Raw genomic sequence first — 21,637 nt, forward strand, 5'->3', positions numbered from 1 at the left:
ATGACGAATTAAAAATATTAATGTTATATTTTTTTATGTGAACTCGTTCTAAATTCAAACGGTCGTTATTGGTTCAATGACATAGCAATAAAATCAACCTAAGATAGCAGGAACGCGATTCCGCGGGCTTAGAAAACGCTTGACCCTTGATAGAGTTCGACCGTCTCCAGTTCTCCTTATAAGTTGCGTTCACAGTACGGTACTTCGAGGGTATTATTTAGACCAGATGGAAATCTAGACTAATGGGAGCCCTAAAGCCCTTTCTATGGTTTTATTGTTCATAGGATGAATAAATAACAAAGTAAAATCCAAAGTAAAAAATACTTATTAAAATTTTCTCGAGTTACTGATATTTCTCATTGCGGTCTTTGAACCTATAGCAGTTTTTTTTCAATCGAGACATTTTAGACCCTCAAAACACCTTATATTATATATAGAGAGAGAGAGAGTAAGAGAGAAAGAGAGAGAGAGGATAGATCTGTAGTTTTTATTGTATTTTTATGTTAATTAAAACATAATTATTTTTTTAAAATTGGCCCCTGTTCTTAGGACCTCTCGTAAATTCTCCTGTCTCGTGTACGTAAGGACAATGTGTCCTCAATTCATTTTTAACTGACTCTCAAATTCTGTTCCTTTACATATTTTATTTTCCATTTTAACGTCGCCTTCCTTACTTAGCTTTCGGCTCTAGAGCACTACTTGGAAAATATATATTTTTCATTCATTTACTTTTGCTCTTTATTAAAATATTTTCCTTTTTTATACACATCGTAATAAATTTGAAGATATTTAACAAGGTAAATTGATCTTGATAAAAGTTGTATACAGGGTGATTGATTATATTTCTTTAAAGTCTTAAAGAGGTGTAATATTTGCTACACCTACGTAAGAAAAACCGTTTTAATAATTCGAGTTACTACGTATTAAAATTAATTATATTTTAACTACTGTCTGTCAATAGACTATACTGTCAGAAGTTACAGGCCTGCCGCATTCCGATCTAAAAATTTAATTAACATGTCACTATAAATATATGTTATATATTTTTACTATAAAGTCTGTTGAGACAGACATTAACAAAAAGTCAGCTAGAAGCCACCAAGGACTTATATTTATGTAAATGTCTTTCCATAAAAATGTATCATAAACTAGATATCACGTGACTAGAGGTAATGAAAACACTTCAAAATTGTTGATGAAGACACTTGAATATTATTAATATACAAAACAATTCAAACTGCAGCCATATTGGTAGTTGTAAGTTTAAGATTAAATTCTCGTAGACGAAAGATTTATCTCCCACTTTGGAATTTCTCTGAGTTATATCAACGCTTGACGTTAGACGGCGGTATGGTATATTAAATAAGCAATTGACAGATTTTTTTAAAGTTATTAACTTAATTAAACATAATTGATATTAGTTAGAAATTTGTATGGATTTTATTTAACGATATGTTATCGTGATCGTTATGTCTATAAACATAAGATATACGTATTAAATACCTCCATAAAATGTCTCTGGAATTCGTGTTGTAACGTGTAAAATATTACTTCATAGGCCGTAAATTTCATATACCATTCTTTAAAATCTATGACTTCAAATACATTGTTACGAATAGTTTACTGTAACTGTAATACACATTACCTGCCATGTGGGACGTTCAGACAATTTGCAGTTTTCTTTTAAAAACAAAAGATTCTTAAAAAATGAATTGTAGGCTCGAATACAGATAACTTTACATCACGTTTGCGCGTACGTAATGCATATTAAAATTTATAACTTTTTTTTCCCGCTAATTATAGCTTTGCAGCATTGAAAAGTGTAAAGCATACGTATCGAAAGACTTTTTAAACGGTTTTTATTTTGTTCGACCCGTACGGAATTTATTTGGGTCAAAATTAGAAATTGAAATTTAAGCACCTTCCCGTTGTCAGATTGATCTGAAATTCGGTACACACATTTAATTTAGATGATAATACAATATAATAAAATCAATAACATTATAAATCTAAGATGGCCGCCGATACAAAATGGCGGATTACATATTTTTCCTTAACCCCCTCAATATGGGTATCAAATGAAATGGCTACACTAGTAAAACACGATGATTATGTCAAAATTTAAAATTCAATGTGGACGCCGTTCCAATGTGGCGGACTAGGTACATATTTCTCCACAACCACCACAATATGGGTATCAAAAAACCGTTTAACTTAAAAGTTTTTTAAATGTATTTATTTAGTTTTTAAAATGAGGGTCGTAAACGCCCCACGCGGTCTAAATAGAAAATCTTCTAAAATTGCCGCGGCACGGAACGTGTTAAATGTCACTTTTATATTGGCAGCACTGGCCACTGCGACCAAAATTCTTTGTTTAAAGTAATTTTTACGTTTGAATTTGAATTCGAATTAGGATTTGAATTCGAACGCCGCTAGTGATGCGATCGTAGTCTTTGCATTTGTGCTAATTTTGAAGAACAAATGCACCGGTGGTATGAATATGCCTTTAACCAGCCACTGGTTAAAGGAATATTCATACTATACAGTTAAATTAAGTCGAAATATTGTTAAAAGAAGATTTATTGTTTGTATTGATTTAACCACTTCGATTAGTAGAAAGAAAAACATTTGAATACAAAGAGGGCAATGCGTAATTGTATTATATCGATTTTAATGACACTATTAATTATTACTAAAGAGTCGTTATCATTGTAGAAAAAAAATCTTTAATAATCACTTTAAATAATTATTTATTTAATCGTTATTATTTACCAATAAAAATAATATTAAATTTATATACGTGATTATCGTTTATATCTTTATGTGTATTTTTGTAAATAATAAAATTACCTTTTCATACATTATTAATGACGTTTTGTACATTAATTATATGGGATTGCCTCTTCTCTTAAACAAGTTTCCAGAGGATGGCAGCAGCGTCCTCTGCTTACTATAATACTACACTGCGATAGTGAACCTACCTGTCAAGCGTGGCAGATATAGTAAATATGTCTGAGGTAGCTCTATGGTTAGCTGTAGGTGTCCATAGACTGAAACGACGACGGCACTAGCAGACTTAGGTGAAAAAATTTTGCTTTAAAGTAAATGTATATATGTACATTACATTTTTTATTTCATCTTAACACCTACTCCTACCCTACTATCCTTACCCTCCTATCCTACTCCGTTTTCGGTTTTGATTTACGACCAATTTTTGTTTATTTTTTATTTATTTTCTACAACATTGTTAAGATACCGACCATCGTGGCGATTGAGTAAAGCATATTTCTTGCAATGGGCGTCTATCAGCTAACTTTTTTTTATCTCCATCATAACTTTCTTTGAGGCATAAAATAAAACAAAAGTCAAGTCAAGTCAGTCTAGTTTTGCGCTTAGCAACCACATTTGGATGTACGTATTTATACAAATAAGATAAGTCGTCACAAAATTGCAGTTTAGTTTGTTGGTATACCCGACCTAGAGACCGTTTACCTGCTTATCCCCCCGAACGCACCCTTCGAGATTCGCCGGGTGCGACGCAGGTGTTGCTTACAACCCGGCCGAATCAAAAAGCGCGCAACACCAATGGGCCAATACAACACCCAGTATATTTCAATTTAGGCGGGTATATTAACAAAAAAGGCGGGAGAATTTCGGCCGTTTCCGCTTTCTCGGAACTCTGATTCACCTCGCGTGCGAGGCGCTCCCGCGGCCTATGATTTCTTATACAATTTAATAATCGTTCTCCATGAGGCTTCCTCGAGTTTTAAAGTAGGGACGCTTTTTTTTTCTTTACGAACAACGGTAACCACTTTCACAATCACAACGAGAAATGTTAACAAAGAAAGAAACATATATGTTTCTTGCACTATATGCAGTGAATTATTTGAAATTATTATAATATTTTAATCAAAACAATTTACTATTCCATATATGGAGGGTTAAGAGTGGCTGAAAAGCGTAACAAAATCGTATAAGAAGACACTAACATATTTTGAGAAGAAATTGTACAAAATAACACAAAATTGAAAAATTGAGGATAATAAAAATTGAAATAGTCAATTGGAAGTGTAAAAGATTAAAATTTCAAGAAATGTAGCGAAGGATGGGATTCGATGCGTAAATGTAATGTAAATAGACGCTGAGAGAATGATAGAAAATATGAAGGATGAAAGAGAGAGAGAAAGGGCGAAAATAAAAAGGTCCCAAAAAATTAGACGAAGGAACGAGACAAAAAAAACAATGTGTCATTAAGTATTCAAAATGTTTAAACTGATTCAATAAAGGTCTCCTTGTTCATATATAAGCAGTTTTCGAATAACCAATAATTATGTTCATTGTTATAAATTCGGTATGTTATATTTGAATTAAATATGGTAATGTAATACAACCTGTACCTGTTTTGATACAGCTCCGAATAATTCCGAATCGTTTTAATTAATCAGGAATGAACCGTTAACTACCTTATTTGGGAACTATATCGATGTTGTAAAAGTTCGGTTAATATTGAATGGAATTTTCGAAGATATGGCAGCTTCACATTTCATTGCCAGATTATTCGGTAAAAAAAAGAATACATTTCAAATTTCGAACAAACGTTGTGTTCTATAAACAATTAAACTTAATATAAAATTTATTCGTTGATTATAATGAAATAGTCAACTTTATTACTAATTTATGTAACATGGTAACATTCCAAATGAATTTAAGTACAATCGTGTGATAAAGTAAAACAAATATCCAATATAATATAAGTGTATTACTATATTTTATTTTGTGAAATAATTATAAATATAAATGAAATATATTTTTTTTAATATGTCGTTTAAAATACATTCCAAAGTCAAACGGTATTTTAAAATTATAAAAAAACGATGTTTTGTCTAAATTAATTAATAACAATTTAATCAGGATATTACAGTTAATGGGGCTAATTCTTACTTAACAGAATATATAATTTTATAACTTCATCTTAACGCAAATAAAACAAGTTATTACAAAATATATTTTGACACAAAACGGTTTAACAGGTTTGAAAAAAAAATTACGAGACGGATATAAATTTACGATGTTAAGTTTAAGTACCTGTTATTGAAAAAAATCAAAATGCAAGTTTCGCAAAAAAGACCGGTATAATTCAATCGGCAGAAAATTAAAAATAAAATTGGTTTATGATATTTTTCTTAACCATTTTGTTTGATATTATTGGAATTATAAAAAGATCATACCGCGTTTTGGTGACGATAGTGTATATGGTACTATGGACTTTTCTGGTCTATTATCTCATGTAAAGTTTTCGCTGTTAGCCTTGCGGCTTTTACAGCTTCATCGGAAACGAGTTCACGGAACGGAGGGGTCTGTGAACTATATTCTTTTCTGGTGTTTAAAAGTACTCTCTCTCAACTTCACTTCCTTTACACAGTAAAAAAGGATCAATATTTAGCCACTTCCGCACATGCAGTGGTAGTCGTGCAACAAAGTGCACCGCCCTCCAGCCCGCTGATAAATGCGTATGCGGCAAACAATGCGAATTACGCAATTGCCACCGTTAATTCACTCAATACGTGTTTCACCCCTCCACGGGGCATCTTCAAGAGTTATATTACACCGATTAGTGCCAAACACAGAGTGACAGCACGCATTCCTTTACACAATTAGTCCGCCGAGAGGAAGGTTTTTATTACCTTACTGATGAATATTGTGACAGTAAAACTTCTCAGTTCAAAAAAAAACCTCAATACGAAAAATCGCTTCATCAGCTCCTCTACGACCGAAGTCTTCCAGCAGGGGCTTTCTCACTGTAGTGATTCTAATATCTGAATGCTTTAAGAAATGTAACCTTACTGCTACTTATGAAACGGGAAGTTGGGACCCAATTGTTTCTCCTACTTTTTTTAATACATTTGATTATTGATTATCTATGCTCGATAGTGTTATTAAAACCAAAATAGCGTGCGATGAGACAGTTAAAGACGCAATTGCAATTACAGTATAAAATATTTCCGCTTTACTTTAATGTAACACGATGTAAATTCGATAACGGATGCGCCACATATCTGATGTAACAAATGATTCCATGGGCAGGTTTATTTGATAGTAAAATCACAAACAAGTTTAAACAGATCGGGATTTGGTCGATCCCGTTTTAAACTGTCGCTTAAACGTTCGTTTAACGGTAAGTGAAATACCTTCATTAGGGCTTAATGAACCGGTTTAATTTATTATTAAACGTAAATATATCTGTCATTCAATATATCGTGGGTGATTATATACGACCTAATTATCACTTGTCTCTTCACGGGATATGAATATGTCAAAGAAATTGGCTCAGTAGGGTTTTTAAGAAGTGAGTTTAATTATCCTATGTAGGCTGCTTTCAACCGATCGTAATTTAAGTCTACAAGAGGAAATATATTTTGTAGAGCTGGTCACGTGTCTAGCCCAAATGGTCAGGGACCATGTGGGATTATCAGAGTACCTGTATAGGTTTAAGGTCAAACGGAGTCACTCGTGCATCTGTGACCCAGTGGTGGACCAGACCGTGGTGCACATGTGAATAAAAATAATAATTGTGAAGGATAAGAGAGAGAGAGAGAGAGAGGTGAAAATAAGAAAGGTGGTGAAATAAATCCCTAAAAATAAGATAGGTGAACGAAAGACCCATAATAATCAGTAGACCCATAGTAATCATTAACAAGGAAATACATTCATTAGTCAACGACCTACGGCTGAAATAAAAAAAAGATGATAATTGTTATACTCCTAGCTGCCAATTTAATACGACAAAAAAAAAAATTCTACAGTCACTTCAGGTATTCCATCTTAGTATAGGTAAGCATATGATGCAACACAGACTGAATAAGATGAGATAATGGCAATAATTAAAATCGACTCGCAGTGTTGCCCTATCGCGGGCTGTAGATTACCCGACGTGGTAATTATCAGGTTCTTATTGCAACTCCCGAACGCTCGGCAACTGTGTTTATAAACAGAAGACTTGATACTCCCGTGTTCATGTATCGAATTAATCTATAAATAACATATATAAATAGAAAACAGTTTTGTTATTATGATAACCGTCGACTAAGACGACTGTGAACAGATTATATAAATTATTTATTGATATGATAGTCGCAATGATTTGCCCGAATATAAAATTTTTTAAAACCATAAACACGTAAATTGATATACTGTATCAATATATTAAAGGATATAAAATGTAAAGAAAGTTTTTGTTACTGTAAAAAACATTAGGTTTAAGTGACAAAATTCAAAAAATCTTTTAAGGTTACTTGCTAAATCAGAACTAAAGTTTTAGTCTTAAAAGTTTTAACCATATAATTCCAAAAATACATGAATAGAGGAATAGAAACAATTTCTATAATAGGTACTCCGCTCTTGGATTTTAAATGAAACAAGTCTATTCAAAAGTAGTGCTTTTGAAACACTTTAGAGAAAAATTAAGTGGTAATTTTGGTCTACAAAAAACAACCACGTGTTTCCAGTATTGTTAAATGTGAATACTCATTTTCTTCGGTACGGTGTTGAATAATAGACAAACTTAGCAAATTAAACAAAGCAAAGTATGTAACTCAGGTAAAACAAGGCGTAAAAAGGCAAATGAGTTGGGCGGCGGGTCTTACAATGGCTCTTGTTTACGAGGCGGTCATGAATGGGAGGAAATGAACACCTGACTACGACAACACGACGCCGGAATCGAGTGGCCGGTTCCGGAAGACGCCTTTCAACAAGGAAGGTGATACACGTTGAGGGTACTTCGTAAATCAACAGGGTAATTAAGTAAGCTATTATTTCAAAGCATGTTTTCCGTTGTCAATTTTATCATGAATCATATAAGTCGATCTCTTGACCCGTGTAATTGTGGGTTCGTAATTTTCCTACTATTGGATCTTAACACATTTCTTTCTGATTCTCGATCTTAGATTATGCTGTTTTTTACCGATATTCTTAATTGTTAGCCGTTACGATGTTATATAAAAAAGTGAATACGAGACCTATTATTATTATATTATTTATGATTGTACATACTTTTTAAAGGAATATCCCGTGGTACACAACCAACTCTGAAATTCACAAACACCTAAAGATGGCTACAGTCAAAGAAGATATCAGAGCATTGACTAAGTACTACCAACGACGACTTTCTAATAATCCCATCACCTAGCTGTCTAAATTAATGAAACATGACATCCTGTAGCTGCATTAACGAATTTAGGTCTGTAAAAAGGGAGTGTCTTATCTGGAAACCAACCCTATCCTGACATAATCCACACAAAACATCAGCTTAGTCATCGGAATAATCGAGGATAACCTCAGAGAAAAAGAAAAATTTCAGATCTTACGTTCCTAAATCACGTCGTTACAGCGCTTCTTATCCACATTTTTAGTGGTTTTGTAGAGTAAATCTTCTGAAGGTAGATTGGTCTTTCTATTCGCAATATAAATCCTGGGGTAATTTTTATTAGACGGTCTCTTGCTACACCTGGAACTATCGTTGTGTTATCACGAAGGTTCAAGACTACACCTGTCCACCGTCTACTTCAGAATTTCCGAAACTACCGGGAAGTTAGGTCCAGTCGTCTATCGCTGTGCTACCACTGCTAATGCGTGTATGTATTTGTCTATTATAAGCATATCTAAGCAGTGGGCTCATATAAGACTGACCTGTTGCTAAAGTTTCTTTCGTCACTTCCCCAGCGTTAGCGCTTTTAGAAGTGGAAGTGATTTTAACCAGGTAACAGCTACCGTTCAGAGTTCCAAGTTTTGAGTCAGTATTCTAAGCGAGTATCGAGTCAAACCTTTAGCCGAGTTTCTCTCTTGAGGGTCCATGAGCCAATTAGCTCCATGGTGCCTGCCAATTAGAGGTAGCTCTCTAGGTTTAGGATTTATAAATCATATAAATCTAAAAACAGTACGTTTTTGATATAACGGACATGATAGAACTGTATTACACTATAGTGAGACGACGATCAAAGCATTATCAGAACAAACCAGTCCGTCGACTTCGAACTGGCAACCCGGACAGGCGTGACCAGTGCAAACTGAACTTTACACGATGACTGTACCGCTGGCAATTGTTCAGCGAGGTCGTTACTGTGAACATGACTGTCGGAGTAGCGCAATATTCTAACAAAGTAAACCATCATGTTCGAATTTGAACCTACAGTCCTAACAACGTAAGTTGAAATTTCAACTAACGAGTATCATGTGAATTTGAAATAGATCTAGATTATAGATTAAGTTTACACTTAGATAGTCATTAAATTAAAAACAGTATTCAGATAAAACTGGACAGTATTAACTTACTGCGCAATTATGTCTTCTATGTATGCAAAGTTAGATTTCTTTGGTTAATAAGCTAGAAGAAGTTATTGCTGAACACAAAAAGCGTTTAGACTACGCCTCGTATTAGATATCAAAGCTAGAGAACTTCTGCGAAAGCCCCAACTCGAGCTAATATTTTCTTCACCGGATTAGGAGGTCATCGAGCTTTTAGATAACTTTCACGGATACTACACGGAATGACTTGGTACACGGACCCACGAAAGAAGATTTAACTGGGAGCTTTTACACATAACCAATCACCCTGTATAAGTCAGTTATTGCAAAACAAATAAATTGTGTAGTAGGTATTGGAGTATCGCGTGAAATGACGTCACGTTTATCGGCACGCTGCGATAGAGAGGGTTCACACGGGCCGATACGAGCGCTTCCGAGCGCCCTTCCGCCACCCGCTGTAGACCTGGGCGCGATATCGTCGCCGCATCCGCCGGACACCAGCCACTTGGCCGATAGACTCCCCGGATAATGCTCACCGCAAACGGCATATACATTGCAAGGACAATCGGACCACCTTAAAACGGTATAGTCCACGGAAGTCCCGACCAAGCATTTTATGAGATCGTTAACTTTGTCTCTCTCTACTTATGGTTTCCTAATCGTTATAAGGATGTCACAATAGTTAGTGACTAAAACGTAATGTAATAAATATGCCATATGTCCAATATTTTATTTAACATAACTGCTGTTTAGTCCCAGTCCAATTCGGATTCTATGGGAGATGCCTAGGTTGCCTGCAGTTGATGTTTTATGGCTTAAATGATGATGAAGAATATTATTCAATTAAAATTACGTTATCGAATATTATTCATTTTTCAGTGAACTCTTACTGTTACCCAAATTTACATTTCATTTGCAGATTCCACCGGTTCGAGGCGGCAACACATAGAGAGCACCTAGCCTAAGAACTTTTTTTAAGTTAGCGAAGTCCGAAGTTCTTCGGAGGAACTTCGGCTTAGGCCGCTAAATACTGTTTCACTTCTATCCTAGTATTCCAGTTGACATATTTTATTGGAAATAATAGGCGAGGACTCCATTCATCAGTGGACATCCAAAGACTGTAACGACGATAATGAGTTGTTTATTCGTCCTTAACACTTTGTACAATTATATCATAATATAAAATAATACCATAATAAATAGTTAGAGGAGATTTTGTCGATCGTACCAGAATAAACATTGACAAGATTTTACCAAAAAAAATCACAAATAATTCAGTAGTAGAATTAATTACGTTATAAAAAATGTCAAAACTTGTTATATTTGTATCAATTGTACAGTCAGGGTCTCTTGTCATCTGTCGCCTTCTAATGTTGGATTACTTACGCGTCGCAGGTTCGGCGCTGTCGACTGTACATAATAGGATTACGAAATCATTAGTGCTTATTGGGCCGTAATGTCTAGCCTATGATAAGTCTAGACAACATGTTATAATAGATAGACCAGATTATTTATAAAGTACACATGTATCGATGAAGTAAAGAAATATGCATATATATATCATCGTCCACAGTGTATTTACTAGGCACCATATAAACTGGCTGTACCAAAGTTTCGACTGCAAAGAGTCTCTAGTTCAATTATAATAAACAGAAACAGATTTTTTTTTAAAAAAAATCCGAAATCATTATTGGACTACTATATACATAATTCAAAACGCATATAAAAATAAATTAACGGAAAAAGTTTGTTATTCAATAAACGAATATTTAAATGATGATAATCCTTGTAAATTCCTCATAAAAGATTCCCTGTGGAGTTTCTTTATGCTTCTTCACCACAACTACAACAACTTGCGAAGCAGATTCAAAACTAAAAGATTAAAAAATTAATTGATATAAATTGAAGATCAATAAGAGTTCTGTTAAAAGTTTCAATGTTGATTAAAAGTGTATTTTATCTCACGAAAAAAAAATACACGTCTTTTCTGCGTTAGAGATGCAAACTCTTTAGAATGTATTAGATATAATCCAAGAGCAAGCAGCCCCATACACTGGTCCGTTCAGGTTCGAACTACGGTCAATAATACAGTAGCTTAAGCAATACAATACGCTGAAGAACCAACATAGATGCATATATATATAGCATATATATATACAGCATATATATATATATGTATATGTCTGTACTATTTAAGAACAGTGACGATATAAAATTCACAGTAGAGTACTTAACCCCACGACAACTTACAAGACTAGCAGTTTTCATATATTCAATATGTTCATGTAAACATAGGGAATGGAAATATTTTTATGAGATTTATTTTGTATGGAGCAGATTTTATAATGGCCGATGTTTAACTGTCATCAAATCCAAATTTCATTTGAAAATAAATTCCTACAATAAAACTTTTAAACATATATCTATCTATCATTATTTTAATAAGAAATTATGGAAGCGGCTTAAATGAATTATATATTTATTTTTTAAATATCTACCGGCGCTGAAGCAGTTGTAATTTTTCGTCTTATATTTAAAGGTTATCCCTATCACTCGGCAAGGATATTTCCAAGAATTTTAAAAACAATTTTTTTTCTATTATTAGTTTACATTTCTTTTTTAAGTAAACATACATCCATATTATGTTTCTGTACTATTAAAATTGTATAACTTACATTTTGATCGATCTTTATTATTCAAATATATTCGTCTGACGACTCCATTAATAAAATTTTGTAAGAAACAGTTTTTATGTCTAAATAATACCATTTCATGATATAATTGGTCGTTTAAACCGCAAAGATATTTCGTAAATAACGTGAAATATATACAGAATCGATTTCATTCGCAACTGATTTTTATTGAGTATACAGTTTGGAACTTTCAACTGTAACGTTTTTGTGTAGTCTCATATTGCGTAATAGTTTATTTGTTTTGAAATTTAATAAAAACATTCGGTTGCTTTGTGGGAATGCCGCTGTGTGTAAAAAGATATACCGTGCAACTGTTCGCCTGATATGATGTCACCAAATAACACAAGTTGTATGGAATGTGCAACCATGTATTTTTTCAAGGTTTTCTATTAGCCAGCGAAATTTATGTGTTTCAGATGAATGTGAATGAACAAGTTTATAAAAAATAGTTGCTAGATATGGTATGTCACAGTGTATTATTCATTTCTAAAACGTAAATTCAACAATTCATTTAAACAGTTAAATTTAAATTTATTCGAATAAGCAATAGTGTATTTAAATTCAAGATATATTAACGCTGTAGTGCGTTACCACCTTTATTAATTTTTGTAAGGCAATGAAAATGTAGCAAAAATTTAGATATTATATATAATAATAATGTGTATCTTGTTTTGTAAGTCACAAAAAAAACATTTTGTACTTTAATAAAATCGAAAAAATGTATCGGTTAAATAAGGTAATATTATATTAACATAGAAATAGTAAAAAATGCGTTGAACATTTCTAAAAATTTCTTATTTTTTGCGTTTGTGATAGTTAAAACCATTTTGTTTTAATTACTATAAATTTAATTTTCAATCCCTTTCTAACAACCATATTTCATTCATTCAAGCAGAAAACAAAGTAGTTATTTGACGCCCTATTATAGAAATAGGTATTTAGTAAATGTTGGTATGACTAGAATTAAACAATTTTTATGTAAGAGAGGGTAAAACAAAATCACCTTTTTAGTAGTCCAGCAGTGATAGAGGACTGAGACTTGTTATCATAGGTCGCAGCATCGATTCCTGGGACAATCTTATATAATTCACACATACTTCATTAATTATATAGGATTACCACTGCTCACAAATAAGTTTAATACAGTTCGATCGCAAACCCGCCTGCCAATCGTGGCGATTATGGTATATCTCCTCATAGATATCTTTAGGAGAGAGATATGCCTTGCAGTGGGCATCTATAGGCTAACGTAGTATTGACAAGTTCCTAATTTAAACGTTTTTGATGGTTTTTTGGACATTTTGCTTTTGGAAGTTAAATTAAACTCGTTTGTTTTCGTCAATAATTACGCTATACCATATAGAAGAATTAAAAACGTATTTGTAATATTTACATACTATAAAAATGATTCCAGAGTGAACGAAGCAATAATGAAAATTCGACAGGACGTATTTGATTTAAAATATTGAGAATAGATTTTATTAACAATGTCGTTGAGTTCAATTTCCTACATAAAGTTATAAAAGTAACTTCAAATTGGTAAGCATCATTTCCTCGGATATATGATACGTGGGAACCGAACCCCGGTACCTCTTCAGTTCAAAGGCACCATAAACAGTTCAAACGCGGCTTAATAGCAATCTATTTGCGTATTGAATTTCATTAATAGTGAAGTGAAACTGGACTTGGCCGCTCACAATGGTGCCCTGAAGTGAATGGATTTAATGGAATTGTCCAGCGACTGTTGTCGTCGGCCAGTTTGTAGACTAAACGGTTATTTTAGTGTGGTGTGAATAATGATTTAAAAAAAAAAAACGTTCCCGCGCATTTGTACTCTATGTTACCGACATGTTCGAAATATAAAAATGGCGGGAAAAATCCGCCATTACACGAAACGTCATCGCTTATTAACGTTATTAATTATAAAATTAAGTTACGGATTACAGGCAAAGTTTAAACTGGAATATATCTTGTTTTGATTTATATTACTATAATGTTCGGTACGAGAAATACTTGAGTTATAATAAAATATAATATTTATTAAACTTAAAAGTCTTTTCATAGAAGTCATCTGAACACTAGAAGTGAGAACTCTGAGTACTTATTAGAAATAATCTAAAATAAACTATACAATCTTTAAAGATCAAACGAGTCACAGATTAAAAATGTCTCATGAATTTAGATTTCGGAGTTTATCGCAAATAAACTTAGTAACACTAAATTTTCAAATCGTTCTTGTGGATCTCAAATCTGATATGTCAAAACAGTGTACATGTCCTATGGTATATTTGTTGCATTTACTGTATATTAATGTATCCACAAATTTCAAGATTTTATATTTCTTTTTGTATATATGTTGGTGTTTACGTTGTTTGTGTCCCATAAAAAATAATAATTAGTCACTTTTATGATCACAGTGAACCGTGTGTTGTATAGTGATAAATTTCATTTCAATTTAAAAAAGTGCTTCTAGGTGTTTGATAAAACAAAGAATTATATTATTGGATACTTTAACACAAGAGAAAACATTTTGAAAACGTTCCTATAATGATTTTGCGTTTGAACTGGCATTGGTTGGTTGGTTTGGCTCAGCCTAAGGCGATGTTTGGTGTTCGTGACAGCGGCGCAGGCGCAGGCTTATTATTAAAGCAAACGGCGGACGGACGGACCGATAACCACTTGTGCATATGCATACGACGATACTATGTAAACACTCCCGTCGCATGTGTATAACTTTACAACAAACACGCTAAATTATACGTTGAGATGTTACAGTTAAGTTTGAAATCCTTTGCCAGTACGTTGTAACTACGGGTTATAAGAAAGATTTGGTGTACAACACCCGGTTCTAAAAGTTTTTTATAATGCATTTAGATTGTACGAGGGTTGCGTTTCGAGAGGTCTACCGCACCGGATACGAAGTGAGGTTGTAAATAAAAATATAAATATTAAGTTCCACATCGCACCTCGCCGTTGGCTAAGATGCTCTTTGAATAAATAAAATAATAATCATACGATAAAAGGTGTTAACGAAAATAAAGTACAAAATGAATTCAAATAAAACTCGTCAAAATCAAAATTCTTGTTTGTGCAGCAAAATGGAATTATAATAAATCGATAAAAATTATACATATTTATTTTAATAAGTTGTCTATCGATATCTAATTCAGTCATAAGATGTCCTCTACTAGACATAAGGACTCTTTCAGAGATATATTTATACGATTTTACCAAAGACCACCTACGCAACCTTTTTTTTTTACTATGCCCACCTTTACATTATTAAGAAAAAGTAATTTTTATATTGAATCGATATTCCGATCGAATTCTTTTTTGAATTGCCTCCTTAACCAACAAATTGCACCTGTGTGGGACGTGGGCCCTATACTGGGAAACATTGCCATACGCGTTTTGGTTATTTGTATTATAACGTCCACACTGCGATCGCCAACCCGCCTGCCAAGTGTGGCGATTATGGTATATCCCCCATATAGGCGACGAATCAATGTGAATATTTTGAAATTTTTAAGTTCTTCTTAATGAATACAACATAAGATTATTTTTTAATAGTATTAAAGTAGTGAAGGTGAAAATTAAAAGTAGACATATTTAATTTTAAATCAAAATTCAAATGTCCTTTTATCAAACTTTAACAAAAGATTTTGCAAGTTCCGTAATGTCAGAACTATGTCTGTTTTTTTTTTATTAAAAATTGTACTCATAGAATTAGATTGAAATATGTAAAATTAAAACTTTAAAAATCCAACACGAAATTCGTTAAACATTTGGACAAACTCAACCAATGATACAACGGTGTTAGCAAGGTGCGCTTATTTCACAGCGCCTTATCTACGGCCGATGTGACGGTGTTTGCCCTCAAACAGGACCGGCTTGTTCAAACACGACGGACCCCACGGATGCTGAGTTGAAGTCGATTGTACTTTATTACCGCTCTGAAACTAAAGGTCTTGTAGCAGAACTCTTTACGATCCTTAGTAGGTACTGGCGATCTTTGCATTAGGCTCGCCAGGCCTGTATCGCAGAGATTTAATTCTTATGGCAAACAAAATGTTTTGTAGTATTTAGATCTTATATATATTACATTCGGACACTACACACAATGCTAAATATATACAAAAACATTAAAAATAAAACAATTCTAAATTCTTATTTGTTACACATATACCTGATTAATTTTTTTTTTGTGAAATATGTACAAAGCAATAAAATATTTCTAACATCGTCAGTCTTATATTTGATTAAATAAAAAGTATACGAATTATTTCAAAATTACAATTTATTTTGTTTACTTAAGTAACTAATGCGATTTAAAATGTAAAAGAAAAAACATAAAAAAACTAACTTATCTTTTTGTTTATGCTTTTTTTGGCGGGAAAATGGTAACAGTCAAAGATAGTTTGACATAGATTAAAAAAATTCATAATTCATTCGTGGAATAGAGTGACAAACAAAAAAATGCTTCTTTTTAATACCATTACGTATAATAAATAAAAAAGGCCATAAATAACATGGAACCGTATTTTAGGTATACGTTCACACGCACGCTACTAGTTAGTAACCGCAATCGAATAACACACAATATTCGTAAAACATAACTAGCAAAATGACTAACAATAGAAAACTTTCGCATGAGAAACAACAGTTTCCCAGCAAGTACTGAGAGCTACGAAAAAAAAAACTGCATCCATGTCTTGAGATGCAAAAACCTCAAAACATAATGCACCCGCATGTCAGTACTGCGTGCAATACTTGGAGACAATACATTAAAATGTCTTCGTTTAATACGATCTAACAATTCACACTTCAAGGATTAACTAGTTTTTTAATTTTTTCGAACTTTCTTTAGATGTATATTCCAATAAATATTAGGACCGGAAAGTTAAAAATTATTTGATTATAATTTGGTAGCTCATTACGCACGCAGAAGACGTTGTATACTAGATAGTAAAAGGTTGTCGTCGAAAGGAAGGTGAATCTAATGTTGATTAGAAATAAAAACTTGTTAAATATATAACCGTGTGAATTTAACTTAAGAAGAAGCGACATTATTATCCGGTTCCCCTAATATAAATTGGTTTTAACAACAACAAAAAACTACTAAACCGTCAAATATAATAAGCCAGTACAGATAATAAACGAAGCAGATGGAACCTATGTCAATGCTAAAACTAAGGAGATAACGCGCATTTAGTAGGAAGTAAGCTGTCTTAAAGATTGTATAAACATCCGACGTTCTATCTGTGAACAAGTTAATAACTTGAGGGACATTGGACGATACATAAGTACTAACTTAGGTTCCAGGGTAACTTTAATCACTTCAAAAGTAGACATTGACATGCGCTTTTAAACTATCAATTACTTTAACATTTTAAGTAGAAAGCTACAACAGACTCGGAACTCTGGTCTGTTGCGAAAAGCCGGCCAGAAACTCAACAGTTGCTCTTTTAAATGAAATATAATTATTTCTCATACATACATTACGATATTAACCATGTAAATCAGTCAACAAGCCAAGTTCTATACATTTCGATTAAGTAAAACCTCTTAAAGTCTGTAATAAGATTTATTTAATAACATGCTTTTAATTTTAGATTTAATATTAAGAAAAAAGAAGATCTAAGATATGTTATGGAACTTTGGTATGTATGCGTACAGCCAGACCCATTAAGGAGTTTTGAAAGGAGACCTTTTAAAAAGACAAAATTTAAGCGTTACATTATTTTATTTCTTGTATTTATTCATGTGCCTGTCACTATTTCCCATAAAAGATTTTAAATTGGGACGCATTAATAATATGTTATTAAAATATGTACTGCGAAACCATCAACTGCTCAGTAGAGTACTTTGTTAGAATAAGCTCTGAGAGCCTCAAAATCGACTAAAGGAGAATACAATTAATCTTCAATGTTTTTTTTTAAAAAAAAAAGAAGTTTTCCAATTTTGAAATTTTTATTAGATGTCTACATTATATATAATAAAAAAGTAATAGTGTAACCAGTAAATTTAAAAACAGATCAGTAAAAAATAATATTCATGTGTTTTGTATGCATAAATGTAGATAAGTATATTATAATCATAAAAATTTATTGATACATATTTAAATCCAGTATTTTTTTGCATGTGGCCTTTTAACGAATTCAATTTACATCATTAGTTCGATTTACAAATGTTATGAAATTTATGTTTATCTAAATATTATGTATAAAATTTTTAAAAAATTAAGAATATCATTATAATAATATTTATTGTTCTATAAAGAATACGTTATAAAATAGACCAAATTATATAAAACGACCAAAGGTTGGTCGAATTAAATCGCAGTATTATTCTTAGCTATATCTCATTGCAATAACAAATTAGTCTTAACATCATACAAACGGATACAAATAATTTTATTTATGTATTCTTTAATTAATCACTGTCATTATAGTAAATGAATAGAATAACGATAACAGGGTAATTGGTTACAGATCATTTGTCAGCAAAATGCTTTACACCTATTTCCAATCTCCCTATATAAAGTGATCGCTTTGAAAAATGTGACATTAATTTATTTATTCTATTGTAAATTGATATGCCGATAAGCTTTCGCAATATAAAGTCTGCAGAGAGAGGTAGCAGGTAATAATTAATTTTAATACGTAGTAATTCGAATTTTAAAACGTTTTTTTAATATATTATCATTACCTTATTGATTATCTTAAAACCTACACAAATTAGCTATATATTCAAACTTTAAACCTTTCGTTACTGAAAAGCATACTAAATCTATATATTCCAAACATGATATACGTTACTGGTTTGAGCAATTATTTCAAAAAGGCATGCTTGTCTTATAAAACAGCTACGGATAAAAATATTAATATCTCTATAACTGTGCGGCCACACCAATGTATAAAAATATAATACGAAAAAATTATTGCAAAAAAATTAGCATGAGAACCACGTCTCGCATTTCACGTAAACAAGTTTTGTAAAGTATAACATTTTGTTACGATATGTTACATAAGTAAAGAAGTTGAACATTTAGATCCTAGTGTGGGAGCAACTTTATATCAAGCAAAACAATTTTGCGGCGACTGCTGCGTGTGGTCTGAATTTTCTCGACTATATATGGAAGCTATTGAAGTGTTAATGCTACTATGTAATTAAAACGTCCGAGTTTTAAAATGATATATCATAAACTATTTCAAACGATTAATAAAAAAGCCTGTCCAATGAGAAATAATTTTTAAAATAAAAAATAAAAATTGATTGATACTAATATGGCGGTTGGCGCCAAATATGTTGCAAGTGTACTACAGATAAAAATATTAATTTATTCGTCTACCATAAATTCATATATACGATTCCTCGAATTTCTCGAAAAGTTGATCGAATACATCATACATGTCACGTGACACCACCAAAAACCGTGTTCAATCGACCGTAGAAAAACTTGTTAATATTAAAAATTCATTGCGCTCCGGCAGATGGGGCTACTCAAATATTCAATGTTTCTCAGATACGGGCTGCTACAAATAAGTGAAGAAGATTCGCGGAACGATTTGACACGAACGCGCGATTGGCTCCAAACACAACTGAGCTATAGCTGCGGATGGCTTGGTGCAGCATGCAAATGTGTGATTGAAATAAGGTCGAGAATTAAAACAACACGTGTGTGTGCCAGAGCGGGAAACGCGAAATCTAAGGGAGATTACACACTAACACTAGAAAAACACGCTTGCGTTTATCACAACTATTGATAAACAATAACATAAAGGCTCTGTCAACTTTATCTACTACATCATGTTTATGCTTCTGATAATTTAAAAAACAAATACGGCATACGTAAACATAATAAAATAAAATTAATGCAAAAGCTCAGTGTGAAAGCGTCTTAAATATTAAGTGAGAAATTGGTACTTCTTAGTTGAGATTTATATGTGACATGCAGTGTAGCGACCTCAGACGCGACTCCAATTGGCCAGCAACGGACAATTGCTCGTTAATTGCAATTGTTTTAAAAAAGGAACGCGCGGCTTGTACAACATGAGCGATATATGAGATAAACTATAATTTTTTTAGATTATAATTCAAAGATCTGTGACGAAACATCAGTGAAATCTTATCTATGCATCCTAATTGTAAATTTTCCCTCTAAAACTAAAAAAAAACATATTAAGTCATCCCTTTTCCCTGGCGGGGTAACATTGTTAAAGCGTGATCAATATTCGAAAAGTCCATCCGAGGTGGGCACTACAGAAATCGTGTGGTGACGTAGCGCATATTAAAGCATCGCGCCGCGATCTGTGTTTAGTATTCAACTAGACGGGCTTAGACGAACGCTTCGTGCAAGCTATGTACGGAATTAAACTGTTGTTTTTATCTCTCAGAGATCTAGTATGCGCTATGTCCTTGCCCGCGCGACGCCGGAATATGAACGCCGGCCCTTCGAGAATAATTAATGTCCCTTGCATAAACTTATAACTGTATATAGTTATCGCATGTTAACTTTCTCGAAACTAGCGAGTAGATAGCAAGTTAAAACTAACTGACGTGCTCTTGTTAGATAAACTTCAGGCAAACTTATATTTGAGAAACGAAATATAATTATTACATTTGTCAACCTATTAATACATTCACTATTGCTTTATAATAATATATTTGCGCAGTCATCGCACAGTTGAAAACTATACAAATACAAGTTATTTTAATCACCTAAAATTATTTAACAGTTTCATTTTGGATTAAAACCCAAAAAATACCTGCGTTTTGTTAATGAGAGATTAGATGGCCGTTTTGAATGGATAACAAAAAAGACAATAGATCGTTTAAAAAATATTACAATGTATTTTCGGGCTCTGTATTAATTTTTCTCATATAAATACAATATGTACGAATTTTAAACAATGTTACATAAATATAAGCTCGAATGAAACAAAATATTTATCCCCGGGTACCGTTGTATGAGGCCATGAATTGAATATCATAATAAGATTTGTGTTACACGTTAAGAGCAAACAACTCGGCGTCAACAGAAGCTGCACAATTAAGACACATTTAGAATTACGATACGTCGACTTCACTCCAGTTTTTAAAACAACTAGTTTCACAAGTACCTCATAAACTGTGAGAACCGAGTTATTAACCGACCGAATGCCGCGAACGAAAACCCGTACAAAGCTCTCTACACCAGGTAGCATCTTTACCTCGGTCGCGTTACCTCGCAGCCGTGCTTTCATAAGCTCGGCCACTCTTCAAAACTTCTATACAACTATATAATCTAACACTTACCTTCGACGCTGTGAATTTTGGCCGCCAGGCTCGTCAGCAGTACCCCAACGGACAGCAATTTAATCCCATAATCCGGTGTAAAGTTTCTCGACCACATTTTGAAACACAACATTCACACATCTATCACACACATTTGTTTTACTCCTTCTGTTTCGTTTGAACACTCAATAATCAACACTCACGGAACCAAATGTAAGAACTGACACTTCATTTTGTTTATGAATTGTTGTTACGTCGAACACATTACATGTTTGGTCATTTTAGCGGTAAAACAAAGTTTGAATATACACCAAGCCCGGTAGTAACATGCGCAACCGCGTCCCGTGCGCATCTGGCGGCTTTGTTCG

General features: G+C 32.9%; 1 protein-coding gene across 1 annotated transcript in view; it reads right to left on the bottom strand.

Annotated features, from left to right (window-relative positions):
* The window catches only part of N (neurogenic locus Notch protein), a 181,889-nt gene extending 160,270 nt beyond the window's left edge, over positions 1-21,619 (bottom strand). The window contains exon 1 of the mRNA XM_068772616.1: positions 21,291-21,619. Within this exon, the coding sequence (XP_068628717.1) occupies positions 21,291-21,402 (112 nt within the window). The 5' untranslated portion in view covers positions 21,403-21,619. The remainder of the gene's footprint in view (positions 1-21,290) is intronic.
* Positions 21,620-21,637: the final 18 nt, after the last annotated feature.

The sequence above is a fragment of the Battus philenor genome, unplaced genomic scaffold (assembly GCF_028537555.1).
Source record: "Battus philenor isolate CCGP_79_NKW_IND1 unplaced genomic scaffold, ilBatPhil1.0.hap1 SCAF_5, whole genome shotgun sequence".
NCBI classification, from domain to species: Eukaryota; Metazoa; Arthropoda; class Insecta; order Lepidoptera; family Papilionidae; genus Battus; species Battus philenor.